Raw genomic sequence first — 22,128 nt, 5'->3', positions numbered from 1 at the left:
TTCAGGTTTGAGGAAAATGTCTAAGGCAAAACTTCAAAAACCTCATTGGATTAAACTGCATTTTGGGACATTGCAGTCATGAGATGTTCTTAGTAAATTACATGATACAACTGCTATAGCTGAAGTACTGACAGGGTCAAACTGTAAACTTTAAAGACCTAATATTGAAAAAACATGGTCACCACAATGTTCTAAAACATGGTATATGAACTTCTTCTTATGATAAAGCTCCTGGTTCATCGAAAAGAATTTAATTGCCATCTGCACAGTAACTTAAAGTTTTTCTCATGTCTGGGGCAGATGCAGTTAATGGGTACTTCCATTTATAGGGAAAATATCATTACATTTCCACTGTTAAAAAGGCAAAAATGAATTATAGAATCATAGAATTGGCTGGGTTGGAAGGGACCTCAGAGATCATCAAGTCCAACCCTTGATCCACTACCCCTGCAGTTACTAGACTATGACACTGAGTGCCACATCCAGTCTCTTTTTGAATATCTCCAGGGATGGAGAATCCACTACTTCCCAGGGCAGCCCATTCCAATGCCTGATCACCCTCTCCATAAAGAAATTCTTTCTAATGTCCAACCTAAACCTCCCCTGGCACAACTTAAGACCCTGCCCTCTTGTCTTGCTGAGAGTTGCCTGGGAAAAGAGACCAACCCCCACCTGGCTACATCCTCCTTTCTGGTAGTTGTAGAGAGTGAAATATATGAAATATTGCCAGAGAGTAAAGAAGACTCATCCTCATCCATCCTCCCTGGGGGATGGACTGGGTTCTTCTGGAGGCAGGTTATATCCTGCACCTCTCAGTGACTGGCATCATTGGTTCAAGTGCTTCCAAGCAGATGAGCATTTCTGATGGTTCATGGCTCTGCAGAGTACTCTGGGACTTCTCACACCTCACTGCAAACACAGGTAACAGGTACAGGGCCTTCTTTAGAGTAATTGGAGGAAACTCCAATATACATCTAATATACAAGTCACCTGGGACGCTTTTCTACCTTAAAATGGGTCTTTGACCATTTCTAGACACTAAATATTAAAAAAGTCTGGATGAGCTTAGATGCAGCATCCATAATACAATGAACCTATAGATCTCACATCTATACCCAGTAGAATTTGGTGGCTTGGTAGTGCTCTAAAATAGGGTGTAATACAGCATATTTTAACCTGGAAATCTTAATCTATATAGCAAACCCTGCAGCTCTTATCCAGGACCTGTTAATGTAAATTTTGAGTACTTTAAGCTCTCACTGGCAGTGAAGCATTGCACCCTAATACCTGCAGTCATCCATGAGGTATGTCTTTTTCCCAATAGTGAGGCATGATCCGGTTTCATCCAGAATAGTGAAAGAAACCCTTTGTCAGAGTTATATTTATTGCTTTGTGGATTTTCTTCCTGCATTTTCTTCTGTTCAGAATTTGTTAAGCTTTCCTATACTTTCAGTGAAATAAATCTGTATGAACAGAGAAGAAAATATCTAAGTCATGACAGGTTATACTCACCATATCTCATAATTCAAGCTTAAGAAATATTCAGGAAAAAAAATTATAAAAGCCAATATTTATTCAAAGGAGGTCGGGTTTAGATGTCAAAACTGCTTCTGTAGAAACTTTGAATTGCTGAGCTTAAAAAACCCCAAAGATTTAAAGATATAATTAAGCAAGACTATCTTTCCAGTCTAATAATTCAGAAAAAAAAATCCAGAAACACTTCCTCTTCTAAGTTATGTCAATCTTTTCTTGCAGGAAGTCAGAACTGTGTAGGATGCAAATTACCTGTCACCTACTACAGCATTCTTCTGAAACATTTAGCATTCACATTGTGACTTTTAGCAGTCACAATTAGTCACAGCAGACAAAATATTAGACCTTGGATCTAATCAAATATGACAAGACATTTGTTCCTCTGTGAAATTATTTTTTTACCAGTTTTGCTGGAAAATGAAAGTGTTTTACTATAGTTGTCTTGCAGCTGTCTTGAAAGCAGAAGCAGCCAAAGGTTCCCAGTGAAGCACCAACATAAATAAAATGTACATAAAATATATCACAAAGGGTTTTTTGAGTCTGGTACATTTAATTTTTTTAATCAGAATAATATATTTGGTATTGTGCTCATTTTAAATATTACATTGCTTGTCACACTACATTTGGCAATAGACCTCTTCAAATATATATTTAACAAATTGTTCCATAGGTAATAACTACATATAAAATATCTTCATTGAATTAAAAAAAATTATATGTAATTTCTTCATGAAATACAATATATACACTACGACCGTATAGTATTAAGGTAAGTCAAAATTTGGGCTTAAACATATTCACAGTGTCCATTTTATTTCTGTTATAAAAATTTTCACTTTTAAAAGTGCCTGGATCTCAAACTGTGTTTACCTATTTCCTTATCCTGGGCTTATGGAGATTGAAGGGTTTACCATCATCTAGCACTAGACCACAGATCCAAACTGTACATTACAATGACCACAAATAAGGACTTTTGATTACTGAATTTTGACTGTCTGTGTCACCTGAAGTTCTGACCAACAGATTTTCTGGAAAGGTTGTCAAAGTTGTCTGAGCCTCTAACATTGGGAGATTCAGTGGAGCAGAGCTCACTGCTTCAGAAAACTGGCTCCAAAATACTCAGGTGGGAACTCAGAATCAGTGGCTAATCCTGGCTAATCCCAAAGGAGATGGGCAGGAACCACTGAGGAGCTGACAGGCAGTGATGATGTTAGAACATCATCAATATTTCCTGTTAGCCCAAGATCACCCCAAGTGCCTTCATTTTCAAGGCAACAGCTCAGAGCCAAGAGTACCTTTTGCTGATTACTGCAGGAATATTGCAGGTTATGAGGTAATGGTTTTTCATACGGAAAGGCAAATTATGATATTGGCTAATCTGTAGTTTTTCAGGCCAGCACACTAGGACTTTTAATACAGACTGGTCCACTAACTTTGAAAGATCACTTTCCTCCTCCTCCCTCAGGGGAAGAAGACTTAAAAGTTCTAAACCCTGAGTTCATTACACCTGAAGCCCACAGGACACAGACTGTCCCAAGTGCTCCTTTGTATGGGCCAAGCAGAAGGTTGAGCAGTTCCCCCAGACCATGACAAACACCCTTGGGTTTGGCCAACATCCACAGCAGCTTCCATTGCTCTCCAGGCAGGACACAGCCCCTCACCTCCACCTGTCTCCATGTGATTTCAAAGCCTGTTTAAAACCCTCTTTTTTTCCCTGAAAATATACAGTGACTTTATCAGCTTTTTTTTTTCTTTTTTTCTTTTTTTTTTTTTTTTTTTAAAAGGACTATCAATAAATTCAGCTAGAAACTAATCTAAAGCCATTAAAAAACTACCTCCAGCCTAAAAGGGAGAGGCAGAGACATTCTGATACATTCCACAATAAGTAAATTATCAGAAAGATAATTTAAAAGCAATTACTGACAAGCCATTTTCAGCCTTGTTTCCTAAACATACAAGGCTTTTACAGGTTTGTTATACATCTTGATGTTCCTGTTACAATTTTTCACAGCCCTTTCATTAATCTCAGCCAAGCTTAAAGAGGAGCAGAGACCCCTAATGTTATACATGCTTCAAACAGTTCCAGAATTGGTGATTGTCAGAAAACAGAAGCCCAAATTCTTGTATTAACTGAAGGAAAAATAGATCAAATTTACTTTGTATCTGCCTAGAGAGACAGATTCCAGCTGACTGCTCTGCATGTACAGATTATCTGGTCAGTCACACAGCCGTGTCAGCCAGACATGCCAGGGGCTGCCTCTCATCCAGCAAAACAGGAGGAGACACAGGAGACCTCCTGCAGAGAGCAGGCTGGAAGAGTTGGAGGATGATGATGATGATGATGATGATGATGATGATGATGACGACGATGACGACATGGAGTGAAGATTCTTCACTGAGAAGTCGTAGGGAATACAGCACAGAAGCTGAGCTTCCTCCAGTGGGAAAAAAAAAAAAGGACAAGGGATGCATATCCAGAGATGAGATTGCATGAACTTTTGGAACAACATGTTATCATTTGTTAGGTCTGAACATAGATCTGAATAAAATTCACCAATTCAAACAAGTTTAACTGCGGGCAAACATGGTCCCCAATACATGACATTCCCAGAATTCAGAGAAAGGGTTTACACCTAACATTTCAGTATCAAGCCAGAGAACTTAAAAATTCTGGAACAGATGAAAAATTCAATGATTTGTTATTTTGGATTAAATATGCTTTCTTCAGACCTCAAAAATAGTTTTTCAATTAAGTTGTTGAAAAAATATTTCTTTCTCAATGCACAAACTCACACTGAGATGTAGGTATCTCAGGATAGTTTAGAGGCGACAGGGATAAGTAGGGAAGATAAGTATTCTGTTATCTACTTCTTCAAGGAAACATTCAAATAAATACTTCAATAACCTGCACATTTTTAAAATAGGGGATTTTTTTTTTTTTTTTTTTTTTTTTTTTTTGCTAATTGGGACTGCTTGAAAAAGTAAATAGCTTTTCATATAAATATGTAAAAGCCTAGAATTTTCCTCTTCCATTTCACTAAAATATATGTTAAGAATGTCTACAAAAGAAATTTGAAAAAATATCTAGCTAATGTAGGAAAAGTTTAGATTAATGCTATTAGTATTTCATGACTAGGCTTATCAACATTCCACTGGAATTTTAAAAGAAGTAAACTGAATTGTAAAATGATCTAAAATTAACTCTTCTTCAGGAGGTAAAGAATAAATAAATATCTTTACTCAAGTGGTATTTCCTCTCTACCACATACATGGAGGATTTGCCACTGTTGTTTTTCAGTAAAGAACTGGAATGATTTAATTTCTGTGTCTGTTGTAGAAATGTGAGCTAGACTTGAGAAAAACAGAAATATGGCTTTAAATGAATTGTTAATGCTCTGCTGCATTTCTTAAATGTTCTGGTTATCTCTTGCTTTCTTCTTCCTTAGAGTTAATTGATAGTTTTTCCCCAAGTTTCCTTATAAGTTCTGCCAGATCTTCAGAATTCTGAGATTTTTCCTCAAGGAGTTCATACCGGAGACTTGAGATGTCCTGTTTAATTTCCTTCAGTTCACCTGTAAGAGACATCAGAAGACGACACATTTAAAAAAGAAAGAAAAAAACCAGCATATCCATGTATCTCACAATTATAATGGGACTTCTCTGGATTTCTTTGTGGAAGCAGGAAAAGTCAATGTTCTGTGGCCTATAGGTGAATGGTGGGCACTGGACAGGAATTTGAAGATGTAATTCAGGAAACAAACCTGAAGGCAAAAGTGTGTGTGAGAGATGACATCTCTTCACAAAACCTGTACAATCTGTTAGATAAAAGAGAGATCATGAAGCTAGAGGGTGACTAAATCAGCAGCAAGGCTTCTGACTGTCCATAAGAGAGCAGTCCTCTCCTTTTCTTGCTGAACTACATGTCTTTCAAGCATCAGAGGGGGGCAAACAGAAGACAACATTTCTGTGAAATGCACTTAATGTGTTTGCAGCTAATAAGAGACACTGGAAAAATGCTGAAGGCTGATGGATGCACCTCCCACAATATACAGAAATCCTACTGGAGTGCCCAAACCAGCCTCTGCATTAAATGAGGCCTCTCTGTGGGACATCCACTGGCATAACTAGAAGTAGCAACAATCTTCAGAAGAAGGTATTTTCTGATGGGAGTGGAAAGACAGAAAGCCTCATCTTTAATTCTACAATCTCTTCCTTAATTTCAATTTCATGTTAATTTTACATCTTGCACCTGTAAACGTGTAAAATAGATTAAATACTTTGGAAACATTTTTCAGGTGGCATATGTGACCACTTTAATGAGTTTGTTTTGATTCTCTGAGTAGACATAAACATGCAATTCATCAACATTCTCACCTTCATTAACTTCATCACTTTCCTTATCTATCTGAGCTTTCAGAACATATCTTTTAATGAGACGCTTCATTATTTTCTGCAAATGAGAAAGAAAAAAGTTATGTTAGTTGGACTTGTCATAGTTTTGCTATGACATCTCAAGATATGAGCTCTGTTATCTTCTGTTGCATTCATACACCTCAGTGGAGGACTTGCCAGGTTAAAGAAATATAATGTAAAAATATTTGCTTTCATCTGCAGTAGGTATTTAGACTTTATGATTCTGCATATATCCACAGGAGTGTTAGAACATAAAACACATCTTGTGCATGTTGTAATTCAAGAAGCTTCATCTACTACTGTAGCCAGTCAGAATGACTGATACAGTTTCAGCTTTGATCCCTGCATAGGTGAAACCATGTATCCTTTATTGCTACTACCAGTGCTAATTACTAAACCCTTTTGCAGCCACTTTATTTTGATCTATTTTTATGTTTCATCTCGTAAGTTATATTTTTCCCAGCCTAAGGCTTAGAGGAAATGGGACCCACATTCCAGGAATCATTTAAGCACCTCAACTGGACTCATCTAACAAAATACAGATAGTTTTTAATATAAATATATGTAAGTGTAACAGTCACCTTAAACTCCTGCAGAGACAAAAAGCAAATCTGAAAGGATAGTTCATCTCAGATGGCAAAAACTGATGAAATAAATGACACCATTAGACACCATTAGAATGACCATCTCTGCTGAAAAATAAGCAGAACCCAGGCCACCAAATCTAGATGCAAAATTTCCAGAAAAAAATGAGCCTGAGTGCCCTTCACTCACATTAGTTCAAGTTACTTAAATATGAATAAGATATCTAATTACCTTTGAGAATCTAGCTTTAATATTTTTATATAGTGTAAACCCTGGCAACAAAATAGTTGTTTTTCACTGCAAGATAGAAAATATGCATAATTTATGTGTTTGTTTTTGTCTCCACAGTAACAGACCTGACCAGAGGTGGTTGTGAGGTGAATCATCATGGATTTGTAGTTCCAGACCACCCCTACAGTCACTCTTGTAAGCTCAGCAGCTGTCCTGTTTATCCTAATTATCTGAGAAAGTTTCACAACAAAGCCACACATCCTTATGTTTATGGAATAAAATTTTACTATTAATATCTATCACTGAATCATAATTAAATCAGCTGTGAAAAATAGAGGTTTTGGACTAGATTTGTACAGACACTGCATAATGCAAAAGTGGAGCAAAGGTAGCTCCTCAAAGGGAATTTTTTTTCCATGTCATGATTTAAAATACTTAATTCATAGTGTTTTCTGAAACTTTCTTTATTGAGACAATCCTGTTCTGCTGCCCAAGCAGCTCTTGCCTGTGCCTTTCCACCTGCTTTGACTGTCACAGGAAGGGCAGAAGCAGCCTCTGGACCAGAATAGTTGAGTTTTATGTGGACTCTGCTGGGTCTCTGTGCTTCGCTGCACAAAGGCTCTTTGCAGATGTTTCAGAGTCAAAGAGTAAACAGACTGGATCAATAGCATAAACACTAGAAGATATCTGCAGTGCTTGAAGTAATAGAACATAGAGGTGTGGCACAATAAGATAAACTACTCCAGGAAATGGAATGGGAAGGTTTTTTCTTTCTTTTTGGTTTTCTTAATTCACACTTTGCAGCTGAGGGCTCAATTTGTCTCTAAAATTAAAACAATTTTCCAAGTGCTTTAAAATATTGCACTATAAGGGCAGTATTTAAGAAACAAAGAGGAGAAAAAACCCACCTTCAGATTGTACTGCAAATACCAAAATCATGGCATTTATTTTTGATACAGGCAAGGTCTGTGGACATATTTTTTGAGTCAACTTGTTTATTCTAAATTCAAAATTGTTCTGATCTGAAAGTTCTACTACTTCTTGACTTTGTTTTAAAATATACTGTATTTTACCTGGTATTGTCTTGGAGGATTGTTTAAACTGTTTAAGTGGATTTCATCTGAGCTTCTTGTACTTGATTGCTTCCTCTGACCAAGCTGAAATGGAAACATTATTTATAGTACAAAATAGGCAGAAGAACGATATGGTTAAATTCCTTCATACAGACATCACATGACAGAACATTAACTGTTAAGCTCAATTTGGGAAGTATTCAATTACTGTGGTAAAGCTCTCACATCTCTGCAGAATTCCATCACAAAAACTGAAACAAACATTTTCAGACTGTGATGTAGGGAAGTGAGAACTGGGAGGTTTTCCCCCTGTACTCTGTCTCTCACCCACTCCTGACACACCCAAGGGACCCAAGCAGAGCAGCCACATCCCCACAGGCTCTCCCTGGAACCTCTGGTGCACAGGAGGGGGATCCAGGCCAGGGGGGAGGCAGCACTGGCAATGGATGAAGGAGAGACAGGGAAGGGTGTGGGAGAAGCCAAGAAGAAATAAGGAGTGGCAGCATTACCTCTTCCATTATTTTCATTTTCAGTTGCCCATAACTAATGGGACCACTAAATGCAGGAGTATTTTACTTCTCCCCTCATTGGCACTAACAGCTCAATGTAATCAGCTTTGTCACTCATTATAGGGACCACATTTTTGAGTGGTATCTTCTCTACTGCATGTGCTGGAAGAACATCAGTCTCTGATGAAACACTGACGATGCAGTCTGTGGGCTTCATTACTGATTTACATCTTTGAAAAGGACCAAAGCATCACAGAAGGGGGAGCTGAGACTCAGACTGAGTGACCAGGATGCAGCAAGAGGGAATTGCTATGGAATAAAATGATTGACAGACCGATAGTGGTGCCAGTTCAATAAGCAGCAGTAATAAAAAAAGAAATAAAAAAGTAAAAAGTGAAATCACGATTGATCTGGATGAGGAATAAGCAGGGCTGTCACTAAAAAATCAGTTCTCTGTTATGACTAATGGTCCAATTTTTAGTGTTTTCAAACACCAGGCTACCATTGCTCCAGAGAGATTGTGCTGACTTCCAGTAAGATTTTCTCCATGTTGGTTATCTGTGTGTCTTACTGCATTGAACAGCCACAGGTAAGCAAACTGGGGCACTTTGAAGCCTGGTAAGTAACGTGTAAGCAACAGTTTTGTGGGAAGGAAAACAGGGCAGCTGTACAGGCATGTCATACATCAAGCCTTCACACATAAATGTCTCCTGAAACTGAAGTCATTATTACAACCTCCTGAGGTATAGCAGGAACTTCTCACAGTTGAACTTTGATAGTAAATGGAAGGAGGAATATGCAATATGTGATAATTATTCACCAGATGCCATCTGAAAGGTTCTAAAAACATCTCAGCAGAGATCTTCAGGGGGTCTGTCTTGGGGAATTGTATAGGTGTTAAAAAAAATGCTTAGAAAATTGTATAGGTATAAAAAGGCTGAATAAGGCATTCAGTTCAGTTGTTTAACTAGTAATGAGGACACCAATTAAAATTCTCAATTCTCCCAGCTGCTGCAGGGTTTTCTAGAATTCTGAATAACTTTATATTAATTTTAACAGTAAAGCAAATGAGTATTAATGAATCTGCAAACAGAGAATAATTTAAGTATTTTTAGATTTTGTTTATCCTTTCATAGAACCATAAATTGGCTTGAATTAGAGGGGCCCTTAAAAGATCATGTAGTCTAATTCCTCTGCCATGAGCAGGGACATATTTCATTAGATCAGGTTTGTACTTTGACAATTTTTCCTAAGAATAATGTTTATTAATAAAATATATTAATTAGTAATTAATATAAATTTTACACTGATTTTGGATTTTCTTCTTATTCTGCAGGAAGACTCACTATACATGCATATGGATAAATACTTCCTAAACATATCTATTTTGACTGCATTTATTTTAAACACTAACAGGACAGAACATCTGTATGTTGCTGAATGGCCACTAGGTGTCAGAGACTGCCAAGGTTTCATTATAACTTCTTTTGTACACAAAATCTTTAAATTCTCTTTAACCTTGCTGTCACAGTAATGACTGAACAAGAATTCATATTTTTTCTGTTAAAATCTATGGAACATCTGCAAATAGGTAAGTGGAGGAAGAGAAAAAACACCCTGATTTAAATTAAACGATAATAGAAATCCTAACAAAAATAACTCTTCTCCAGCAGTGGTGTGTGAAAGAAATGCAGCACACATCAACCACTGCTTTTAGAAAACACCTTCTCTACAGTTCCTTCTCATTTCATCGGTCATCTCTCTCTTGAAATTCAACATAGTCATAATAATAAAGTAATTACTGTAGTTGTGTAGCACTTTGTTAATGTCTTAAATCACAGTTTTCAGAAGCAGTTAATGACTTGGAGTGCCAGTAAATTGTACATGCTTGGCCAAGAAGGGAGGGTTCTCAGAAAACAAATCTGTGCACCCAGAATCAGAGGCCATTTATGAAATTTTCAGAAACACTGTTTTATAGTAGGAAAGTAAAAGTGAACATATTTTCTATTGTTTGAGTGGGGATTTAAAGTTATTTCAATACTTAGCTGTTCCTTAGTTCTATTTTGAAGTGCTATGTTTTAAGAAAAACACTTAAAAACATCATATTTACCACTATCAGCTTTTAGCTCAGGAAGCTGAACATGTTCTTTGACTCTTAAACCACAATTTTCTTCATTTACAAGATAGTTTTTCAATTTAGAATAAACTCAAAGTAGGTTTCTTTAGAACTCTCCTTTTCCTTCATTTATATCTCCTATTTGTGTTTGAGTTTTTTGTTAACTTGATGTTTAAAACACCAATTCTAGCCTGAAAGAAATCTGACTTTCAATCAACAACCTGAAAGAAAACACCTCCACAGTCTTTATTATTATATGCAGAAATAATGAATAAATGAAGTTAAAAATTGGTTCATCTTTTCCAATTAGCAGTCAGTATATACTCAATATAATTACCTTGTTCATCTCTGCATCTTCTTTAAAGTTTTTCTTTTGGCACAGAAATGGTTTAGAAATCCATTTTTTCATTCTGAGTAGGAGATACAGCAAAGATTTGGGGCTTGGAACTAAGTTGAAGGGTACTGGAAGAGTTCTCCCTTCTTCAAAGTAAGAAAACCAAAGTTTAGCCCTTGCAAATTTCCATTCTACATCAGCATCATCCTGTATAACAGAAACACAGCTGTTAATACACTGTTAACACCACCTGCACTGCTGAAGATGTTCTAGCTAAATTTCACCTGTGTTTTGAATGTAATTGGCTGAAGTTAACCTCAAAGAGATCAAGAACATTTTTATAACCAGTGAAAATCAATGTTCAATTAATGTAACTGTTCTTATTAATTCACTAAAAGTAATGCAATTACAGAAGAACAAAGTGGATTTGATTTGAACATGAGTTACCTCAGAGTAAGTGCTTATAATCTGCAACACAAATCCCCAGATCTGCAAGACGTGTTTGGTGTTCTTTGTAAACACTAATAAGAACAAAAGTTTTGAAAATGCTCAATTCAAAGCTTCCTGGCAACACAAATTCATCTGTTAGGGCTTGCCTGGAACACTGTCATGCTCAGTAAATAAAATGGAGAAATCCTATGTTAACCTAACAAATGGGTAAATGAGAACATCAGCTCTGATTTATCTTATTGGCCTCTTCAGTATCAGTCTATTATCTTTTTTTGTGAAGAAGTATCAGAATTTCAAATGAAAATTTTACTCTTACTTTAAATATGAAGTTATAAAAAATTAAATGATTCTTACCTAATCCCTTCCACTTGCTGGACTGTATGCTTAAATCAGGTATGCTACCATCACCATGGTTTAACATTTATGATAGCCAAAACACCCTGTCAGGTTTAAGAGGGTTTTCTGCAGACAGGACTGATGTGATGTTCAAGGATATGACTTAATATTGCAGTAGCAATTTTTAGGCCATGTTTGCATCCAGTCACAATATATTTTGATAATACCCTGGTTTTTACTGCTCTGAACCTAATACTTTGTTCTGTGGCCTCCTGAGTCAGAAGAATCTGAAGTCCCCTAAAGAATGTGTGTTGCTCTTGCTGGACAATGCTACGGTCCCAACTAGAGCCAGAACCTGGGACCAGAGCAGTGTCTACCAGTTGTGGCAATGGTGTCACCTGGGAAAGGCTGAGTTGGCCCAGCTCCTGGTGACCTGTGTACTTTTTTTCTGAACAATCATCATGATTTTGCCCTTCATTTTCTATGTCATGCAAAAATTCATGGTGATTTTCAGTAGTCCTGCTAACTACTTAGTCAGATGAGGTTTTTTCCAGTGCAGAAGACTAGAGCAACAGTTTTGTAAATCAAAGAAGGAAACAGCTTCTTGTTTCCAAGGTCAAGGCACCAGAATAAAGGCATCCTTGAGGCAAGAGGGACATAACTGAAATAACTACAAATGGGGCAAATGAAAGATTCAGTGTCACACAAAGTGCCTACCATCTTCAGAAACACAGTTCAACAGCAGTTTCTTAGGCAGTCTAGTTCTAACTGTTGCAAATACATGCATCTGGGTGATTTTCAATATTTTATAATAAAAAATGTACAGTAGAATTAATATTTTATTATCATATACTCCAAAAGCCTATGTGTTATTTTTCTTAAATAAGATCTCCACGAGAAAAATTTTCCAGGAGATTTACAAAATGATCTGTAACAGTAAATGTGGTGATATTTCATCAGAAATAGGATTTTTACCTCGATTTCCTGGAATGAGCTGTTGATCATTGCAATGAGCATGTTCAGTAAGACAATGACCATGGTAACATTATAGACTCCATAAAGGACATAACCAATATTTTCAATAAATTTGTGTTTATAATTGATGACAACTGATTTAACTTCTGAGAGTCCAAATATAGCCCAGAACAATGTCTTGAAACTTTCTTCAACACTGAAAAGAGAAATTCAATACACGCACATGTTACTGACCAAATGCTGTATATTCTTATTGTATAATAATTATACTTATTGCCAGTTACCATTTTTATTCAGAGTACAATTTTTGCCATTGTCTTAATGCAGAATTCTATCACAGTGACAGGCAGAACAAGTAGACTGTCTACTTTCATAGCTACAGGTTGTTTCACCTATAAAATTCCTAGTATTTAGGAGTAAAAATAAAACTGCCCAGTTCATATTAGGAATAATACATACATTCTCTAAAGAACATTACAATGAGTCACCTGTTAACTATTTTAAACTGCAGGTCACATACCTGCTGGTAATGTGAATAGCAAAATTAAGTAAGCTTTAAATATTTTATTAGTTCTCTTAGTATTAATTAGTATTACTAAGATCATAGAATCATAGAATCATAGAATCCTAGGGGTTGGAAGGGACCTCGAAAGATCATCTAGTCCAACCCCCCCTGCCAGAGCAGGGCCACCTAGAGTACATCGCGCAGGAACGTGTCCAAGCGGGTTTTGAATGTCTCCAGTGAAGGAGACTCCACAACCTCCCTGGGCAGCCTGTTCCAGGGCTCTGTCACCCTTACAGTAAAAAAATTTTTTCGAATATTCAACTTGAACCTCCTATGCTCCAATTTACACCCATTACCCCTTGTCCTATCACTGGTCACCACTGAGAAAAGCCTAACTCCATCTCCCTGACACTCGCTCCTTACATATTTGAAAACATTGATGAGGTCACCCCTCAGTCTCCTTTTCTCCAAACTAAAGAGACCCAGCTCCCTCAGCCTTTCCTCATAAGGGAGATGTTCCACTCCCTTAATCATCTTCGTAGCTCTGCGCTGGACTCTTTCAAGCACTTCCCTGTCCTTCTTGAACTGAGGGGCCCAGAACTGGACACAATACTCCAGGTGTGGCCTCACCAATGCAGAATAGAGGGGGAGGAGAACCTCTCTTGACCTACTAACCACACCCTTCCTAATGCACCCCAGGATGCCATTGGCCTTCTTGGCCACAAGGGCACATTGCTGGCTCATGGTCATCCTCTTGTCTACCAGGACCCCCAGGTCTCTTTCACCTACACTGCTCTCCAGCAGGTCAGCCCCCAACCTATACTGGGACATCGTGTTGTTCTTCCCCAAATGCAAAACTCTACACTTCCCCTTGTTGAACTTCATCATGTTTCTCTCTGCCCAACTCTCTAGCCTGTCTAAGTCTCTCTGAATGGCCGCACGGCCTTCCGGTGTGTCAGCCACTCCTCCCAGCTTAGTGTCATCAGCAAACTTGCTGAGGGTACACTCTATACCCTCATCCAAGTCGTTGATGAAGATATTGAACAACACTGGTCCCAGTACCGACCCCTGAGGGACTCCACTAGTCACACACCTCCAACCAGATTCTGCCCCATTGACTACAACTCTCTGACTCCTTCCTTTCAACCAGTTCCTGATCCACCTCACTACCTGATCACCAAACCCACACTTGGTCAACTTATCTACAAGGATGCTGTGAGAGACGGTGTCAAATGCTTTACTGAAATCAAGATAAACCACATCTACCGCTCTTCCATCATCTATCCACCTAGTAATTTCCTCATAGAAGGCTATGAGGTTAGTCAAACATGATTTACCCTTGATAAAACCATGCTGACTGCTCTTGATGACCCCCATGTCCTTGATATGCCTGGAGATAGCGACAAGAACAAGTTGTTCCATCACCTTTCCAGGGATGGAGGTGAGGCTGACCGGTCTATAGTTACCCGGGTCCTCCTTTTTGCCCTTTTTGTAGACTGGAGTGACATTTGCTATTCTCCAGTCCTCAGGCACCTCTCCTGTTACCCATGACTTACTGAAGATGATGGAGAGTGGCCTAGCAATGACCTCCACCAGTTCCCTCAGCACCCTTGGATGCATTCCATCTGGACCCATCGACTTATGGATGTCCAGATTACTCAGCTGATCCCTAACCCAATCCTCATCTACTATGTCAAGCTCCTCATCTATCTCGACTACTTCTGGGGCTAAATGAATCTGGGGCTCATGCGGAAACCCTGCAGGAGTAAAGACAGAGGCAAAGAAGGTGTTCAGCACCTCTGCCTTCTTTATATCCTCTGTCACCAGGGCTCCCATCTCATCCCTTAGTGGGCCAATATTGCCTCTAGTGTTAGTTTTACTAGCTATGTATTTGAAAAAGCCCTTTCTATTATCCTTAACCTGACTTGCAAGGTTAAGTTCCAAGGAGGCCTTAGCTTTCCGAATTGCCTCCCTACATCCTCTGACGACAGTCCTGTATTCCTCCCAAGTGACCAGCCCCCCCTTCCATGATCTGTAGATTTTCCTTTTCCACTTAAGTTTTCCCAGCAGTTCCTTTTTTAACCATGCAGGCCTCCTAGCTCCCTTACTGGATTTCCTAACCATAGGGATGCTCTGATCCTGTGCTTGCAGATAGTGGTCTTTGAATATTGACCAGCTATCTTGAGCCCCTTTATCTTCTAACACCCTGTCCCATGGGATTTCTCTTAACAGTTGATTGAGGAGGCCAAAGTTTGCCCTGCGGAAGTCCAGGGTTCTGGTCCTACTGGGCATTCTGGTCCTTCCACACAGGATCCTGAACTCAACCATCTCATGATCACTGCAGCCAAGGCTGCCATTGACCACCACTGCTTCAACAAGGCCCTCCTTGTTGGTTAGTACAAGATCCAGCAGCGCTCCTCTTCTAGTCGGCTTGTCCACCATTTGCATTAAGAAGTTATCGTCAATGCACTGGAGGAACCTCTTAGACTGTGAAAGGCTGGCTGTGTGAGTCAACCAGCAGATATCAGGGTAGTTAAAATCACCCATGAGGACTAGGGATTGAAGTTGTGAGGCTACTTTCAGCTGCCTGTAGAAGATTAATGTTCTGAAACTATGAAGATGACAGAATGTCTGACTGCAAATTAGTATTTTTTTAAAAATATGCCTCACAGACCATTATCCTCCAATTGAGTTTTCACTATTCCCAGAAATTCAAAATAAATGCAGTGAACCATGGTGTGGGACTGTTGATTTTTTTTCAGGTTAATTCCTTTAATTACCTATACTTCCTCTTAATCATTCCATATATATTTATTTAAATATATAAACATAAGCCCAAATCTCTGAGGTATCTTTCTATCTGCACCTGCTTGAAGACATATTTTTCTCTTGCACTTATAAACAGTGAGCTGTGTGGTGTGGTCAGCACACTGGAGGGAAGGGATGCCATTCAGAGGGACCTTGAGATGCTTGAGAGGTGGGCCCATGCCAGCCTCATGAAGTTTGATAAGACCAAGTGGATGGTCCTGCACATGGGTTGGGGAAATCCCAAGAAATTAAGGTTGGGTGGAGAATTGATTGAGAACAGCCCAGACAAGAAGGACTCGGGGCTGCTGGTTGATGAGAAACTCAACATGAGCCAGCAATGTGCACTTGCAGCACAGAAAGCCAAGTGTATCCTGGGCTGCATCAAAAGAAGCATGGCCAGCAGGTCGAGGGAGGTGATCCTCCCCCTTGAGACTCCATCTGGTGTCCTGTGTGCAGCCTCAGCCTGTCCTGGTGACTGAGGTATCTTTCCCCTGCAGTAGGACATGGCATTTCCCTGTATCAAACTTCACAAGGTCTCTGTTGACTCATTTCTTCAGCCTGTTGAGATCCTTTGGAGTGGCATCACAACAACTGGACTATCAGTTCCTTCTGCTCATCTATACAGCCTCCTGATACATTTGCTTGATTTCCTGACCATTGCAATGAACGCTGAAATGGCAGCTCTTGAAAATCAACAGCTTCCCTGGACTGCCCTTCTCTTCAGGGCCTTACTCTATGAGATTCTTCCCTAAACAGACTAAATTCTGCTCTCCTGAAGTCTGGGGTTTTGGTCCTGCTATTTGCCTTGTTCTCTCTTCTCAAGAATCTGAACTCCACCATCTCATGGTCAGCCAAAGCTGTTCCCAGCCTTCACATACCCAGTCAAAAATAAGGTATCACAAAGTTTCTCCTCACATCAGATCCTTGTTCACCCATTTCAGGAACCTATTGTCAATGCCCTCTAGAAATCTCCTGGATTGCTTGTGCCCTGATGTGTTGTGCCTCCAACAGCTATCAGGATGTTTAAAAATCTCCATGATGACCAGGGGCTGCAAGTGTGAAGATTCATCTACTGCATCTTCCTGATCAGGCATTCCATAGCAGACATCACAACATCAGCTGTGTTCACCTGACCTCTGATCCTCACCTATGAGCTCTCATTGGTTCATCAGCTATCCTAAGGCAGAGCTACAGGCTACAAAGCAATTAGTAAATTTAATACACAGAATGCCAACAACACACTTTCCATAAAAAAGGCCCACAATCATTATATCTTAACCAGTTTTACTTACGTTGTGAACGCTTCATTTTGTTTTGCTCCTAGATAGTAGGAGTAGAGATTGAACATTCCTATCATGAAAGCCACAAACACCATGATAAATATCACCATGAACTTGAAGATGTCTTTCACAGTTCTGCCAAGTGATATCTGCAGTGGTCCAAAGCTTTCATTTGCTGGCAAAATGTAGGCTATTCTGGAGAAACTTAATACTACTGCAATTGCATACAGGCCTTCAGATATGATCTGAGGATCAGATGGATCCCAGTTTATTCTGGCTAGAAACAAAAAAAGAGGAGAACTTCTGTCAGTATTTCAAAGGCCACCGTGTTAGGCTATTCACTGAAATATTCTCTTGGTGAACAACAATCAGCAGTCAATGTAAACTGGAATAAAATGCAATGATGCTGTGCAAGTTTGGAACAGGTAAGAAGAAGTCTCCATAAGTTTCTTTTTCTACTTTTATCTACTTACTTATTAACTTGGGCTTGCATGTGCTAAGTATGACTACCCAAATGGTGACAGTAGCAGTTGTCCACTACATCATACTGCTCAGCAAGTGTCTTACATTAACATGATTCCAGAAATAAAATGAAAGAAAGGAAAATACTTGCTTAAGACTGAAAAAGAAGTAGGATATTCTTTCATCTACTAAGTAAACCTGGAAAAGTTTTTTGTTTTTTTTTTTACTTATATTTTACTCTCTTCTTTGCACAACTTCACTAGAAGTGTAATTTTTAATTGGAAGAAACCATGAGTGGGACTCAGTTCAAGATTAAGGTGTTTGCCAGCCCAAACGGGAAATCAAGACAGAGCAGCCTAGCGAGTTCCTGGGGCTTGAATCAGGCACCTGAGAAAGGACATCCATTGCTATTTGAGATGCTTAGGGGATCCAAGATATTTGTGCAGATCTGTGGGATGTCTTTTTGGAGCAGCACCTTAGCAATTCAAATGGCATTAATTACTTATTTTTGGCCAATTTAATTAAGCCAGGTAGGGCTAAAACCACTTCACAGCTCCACATACTCCACATCTCTAGATCTCCACTTATCATAAAGATGGGTTGTAAGATCACTGAAGTACAGTTTAGGGATTTGAATACAAATCTGTTAGACAATTAAAGCAAAATTAAATTAACAGGATCAGGTCATGAGATTTGAATAAATTTTATTAGAAATGTGACTTCTTTGAGCTATCCAAAATGAACTGTTTCATTGCAGGGATTGGGAATCATTAAATACCATCCACAACTCCAGAACTGTAGGAAAAACAATGCTTCCCTGCTTTTTCTATTTACTCCATCTTTCTACTCACAGTGAAATGGTAATGACCCTTTCCTGGAAAACAGCAAACACCCATTTCTCTCACTATTTCTACAATTACTATCAAACTCTTCTGTTGAAAATAATCCCTTTTTGTTAATTACTTGAACATCCTTTGGATTATGAGCAAATAAGTTTGATAAGAAACACATTCAACTGAAGAGGGGAAAATTCAGGTTCAGACCTTCACATGGAGAGGTATATCTAGAAAAGTGTCAGGAGGAGAGATCCAAAGCAACACCTTTTAGGATACTTCCTAGCTGTGGATGAAGTCATTCCTCCATGAAGCAGGAGGCTTAAATTAATTTCACTCCTGTGCTTCAGGCAAAGAGAAGAGGTTAACCTGGGACAGGTTTCCTACAGCCCTGAAGGGTGCTGTCATCATTGTTTATTCTACTGTAAATGCCAAAAATGAAACAATTTATACTGCAATAAAGGCAATCACTGGCATTTGGAAAAATACTAATTGGAGGTGTTAACTAACAAATAACCATTTAATAAATGATAATTTATTTAAACAGTAATGTAATATATCCACATCAGAAAATTACATTCTTCAAGGAACTTACAGCCAAACTAGAATTTATGTATCATGAAAAAATAATTAATGACTGATTTTAGGCATAAAAACGCTCAGTTAGCACATATTAACTGCCTTGTTAGCTGCAGTGTGTTTCTTGTGGGTATGTGTATATTCTTTTGTCTGTTGAGCTCCTCACTATAAAGCTTACTACAGACTTTATTAAAAGAAGAAAACGTCTGCATGGTAAATTGGCCATTTTTACCTAAGCAGACATCCCCATGTTAGCTTTACATCAGATTTCATGGATAACTAAAATCAGCACTAGCAGATGTTTCAGTATGGGCTAGTGGCCTGATGTCTTTCAGATTTCCAGATGGGCTGTATTAGCATAGAGTTTGAGGTGGGAAGGGGGAGATCATCTGGTACAGCATCCCTGCTCAAGCAGGGCTACTTAGAATCAGTTGTCCAGGATTATGTCCAGATGACATGTGAATATCAGTTTTGGTTTGTGCCCACTGCTCCTGGTCCTGTCACTGGGCACCACTGAAAAGAGCCTGGCTCTGTCCTCTTTGCACCCTCTCTTGAGGTATTTATAGACAATGATGAGATCCCACCTCTCTCAGACTTTTGTCATAGGAGAGATGCTCCAGTCCTCCAGGAGTGGCCTCACCAGTGCTAAGTAGAGAGAAAGATCACCTCCCTTCACTTGCCTGATACAGCCCAGGATACCACTGGCTTTCTAAACCACAAAGGCCCATTGATGGGCCTCATATTCAACCTGGAGTTCATCAAGTTATGTTTGCCAGCCTATAATAAAAGCTGTGGTATTAAATATTTGCTATTAATATTATGTTACTGTTAGCATACAAGATGCTCTCCAAGCAGGCTTCTGTGTACATGCATATACTAAAAAAATGGCTCAAATCTGCTTCAGTGTGTAACAAAGTCACACCTCATCCCTGATGTCACTGGAAACTGCCCTGATATGTGATACAGTATTATATAGCATAAATGACTTACAAGATTTTATACTTGGAAACTGTGAACATAAACAACAGTCTCTGTTTACAAATTCTTCAAGTGGATGTTACTGGAAACTGAATTAATTAGTATTTAACTATCTGCTTTTATAACTTATGTGAAATCTGCAAGTCTCCAGTAAAATTTGTAAAACCACAATTTAATGGGTTTCAGAACATTAACATTAATTGCTCTACTTTTCCTGTAGTCTGGATAATGAAGAAATGCAACCATAGCACCAGAGGAACAAACTAGAGAGAGAAACTGATGTAATTCAGTATCTAGAGACAAATATCTAAAAAAGGGAAGAAAGATGTGGTGGTGTTGAGAGTGAACACAAGTAAACAGAGCTTATTTTTTTCTCATTTTCTCATTTCATCTCTTCTCAACTGAAGCAATGAGATGACCTGAATTAAAATAATCTTGGAAAGGAGAGACGGAGGGTGACAGTGGGGTTAGATTTTAGATCATTTTAGTGCCTGAAGTCTAGAACAGTCCCTAAAGAGACATATGTGATTAAACAGTAAAAAGTCTAGAAGGTACGGAAATTTCTTAAGCAGTACATTGTGGAATGAAGTATTGGAGACTTATAAACAGAAAATAATTTATCTTGGCCCAAGAAGTAAGTCTTAATTATATGCAATCAACTCACCTAAGGTGTAGTATTTTATGTTAGGCTCCAGTGTTGGACTTGTCAGATCTTTCATATTTGCATCAACGATGTTCTGGGCTCTGGATGCATGCCAAAATGCCATAAATCTTGCTATGAATGATGCTGCAAAAATTGCTAACATACCAAAATCAAGCATATTCCATAACTCAAAAAGGTACTCCTTTGGACCCTGAGACCAAATTTCTTTACATTCAGACCATATCATGCCTGTATAAAATGGAACAGAGAAAAGAGTGTGTTCTTTTTTTCTTCACATTTGTTCTATTTGATATTTCATGATGTATAGGATATGCTCCTGACTGCAGTTAAAATCAAAACCACTTTGGTAAGTGGGGTTTTGAACATAAACTAAAATCCTTGAACCTGCCAATTCATGTACATTCCAGTATTTTTTTCTCATGTGAGTATAACAGTGATCTTTCATACTGCTTTTGCCTGTACAATTTCAAAAGCTTTCAAAGAGAAGAATGGGGTGTGAGTTTTACCATCTGTGACAGACATAGAAGGAGAATGAAAGAGCAGAAAAGCTCTGGCATGATCATGGAATAGTAAAACTAACAGCAGAACTCACATTTTCTTATTTTCAGCGTACCCTGGCTACTCTCTATTTTACAGAAACTGCAAATACATGTGACAAATGAGCATGAAATAAGAACCAGACCTCTTGCTTCTCCAACAGAGCAAAGATATCTGTGTCATTCCTCATTATTTTCCCTTAATAAAAATACAGGTGTACAGTATTCATTTATGGTATCCTTTTTATAAAGCAAATCCTTTTCCTTGTTAAGATATGATTAATTTAATAATGAACTACATTTCTAGGAATATAGAGATTTAATAAAAATTGAATTGGAATACTGTCACTATTTTTCACACTCATAAATTGATCTTTCAAGAACTCAGAATTTTCAGATAAGAACAATTATAACACTAATTACAGTAAGCAAATTCAGTGCTACATCTGTTCTGTTCATGAACCCCCTAATGAATAATACTGAAATAAATAAAAAAATATTAGACTAGCAAACTAGAACTTCAAATAGGAAAATTATTATTTATGACATCAGTATCAGATGAAAATTCTGGAATTTATAGGTAAACTAAGTGACATAGTTTTCCCATAATACATATATATTAATTTATATACAGTTCAGTGATGAAAAATTTAAATATTGTCAATGTCTTTTAAAGGTGCAAGAATGAATTTGTGTAAAGAATGGCTCCAATTTCAATCACAGAGAGCTCACCAAAGTGTAATATTTTAAACATGTAAGCTCTTGAATGCAAGTAGATTTTTCTTCGCTTGAAGTTAACTCTCCCAGGTTACTGATTTATCAAAAACTAGAACCCAGATCTGTAAAATATAGAGACATCTAAACCTTACTGGAATAAATGGTACTAGACTTTTAAATAAGAATCAGATAGCTAAAATACTTTTGAGGG

At 38.2% G+C, this 22,128-nt stretch overlaps 1 protein-coding gene across 2 annotated transcripts in view; it reads right to left on the bottom strand.

Moving 5' to 3' along the window:
- Positions 1 to 4,953: 4,953 nt before the first annotated feature.
- Positions 4,954 to 22,128, bottom strand: part of TRPC6 (transient receptor potential cation channel subfamily C member 6) — a 77,154-nt gene continuing 59,979 nt past the window's right edge. The window contains exons 6-13 of one of the 2 annotated variants that reach the window (XM_008500477.2): positions 20,665 to 20,892; positions 17,161 to 17,425; positions 12,556 to 12,751; positions 10,798 to 11,001; positions 8,392 to 8,418; positions 7,836 to 7,910; positions 5,908 to 5,983; positions 4,954 to 5,105 (exon numbers count right to left, since the gene is read on the bottom strand). In XM_008500477.2, the coding sequence (XP_008498699.2) occupies positions 4,954 to 5,105; positions 5,908 to 5,983; positions 7,836 to 7,910; positions 8,392 to 8,418; positions 10,798 to 11,001; positions 12,556 to 12,751; positions 17,161 to 17,425; positions 20,665 to 20,892 (1,223 nt within the window). Of the gene's footprint in view, positions 5,106 to 5,907; positions 5,984 to 7,835; positions 7,920 to 8,391; positions 8,419 to 10,797; positions 11,002 to 12,555; positions 12,752 to 17,160; positions 17,426 to 20,664; positions 20,893 to 22,128 lie in introns of both variants that reach the window. The other variant, XM_030457522.1, reaches the window with a different exon arrangement.

Source organism: Calypte anna, chromosome 1 (genome assembly GCF_003957555.1).
Source record: "Calypte anna isolate BGI_N300 chromosome 1, bCalAnn1_v1.p, whole genome shotgun sequence".
Classification (NCBI taxonomy): domain Eukaryota; kingdom Metazoa; phylum Chordata; class Aves; order Apodiformes; family Trochilidae; genus Calypte; species Calypte anna.
Note: the sequence above shows the minus strand (reverse complement) of the source record. Positions and strands in the feature narration are given on the sequence as shown.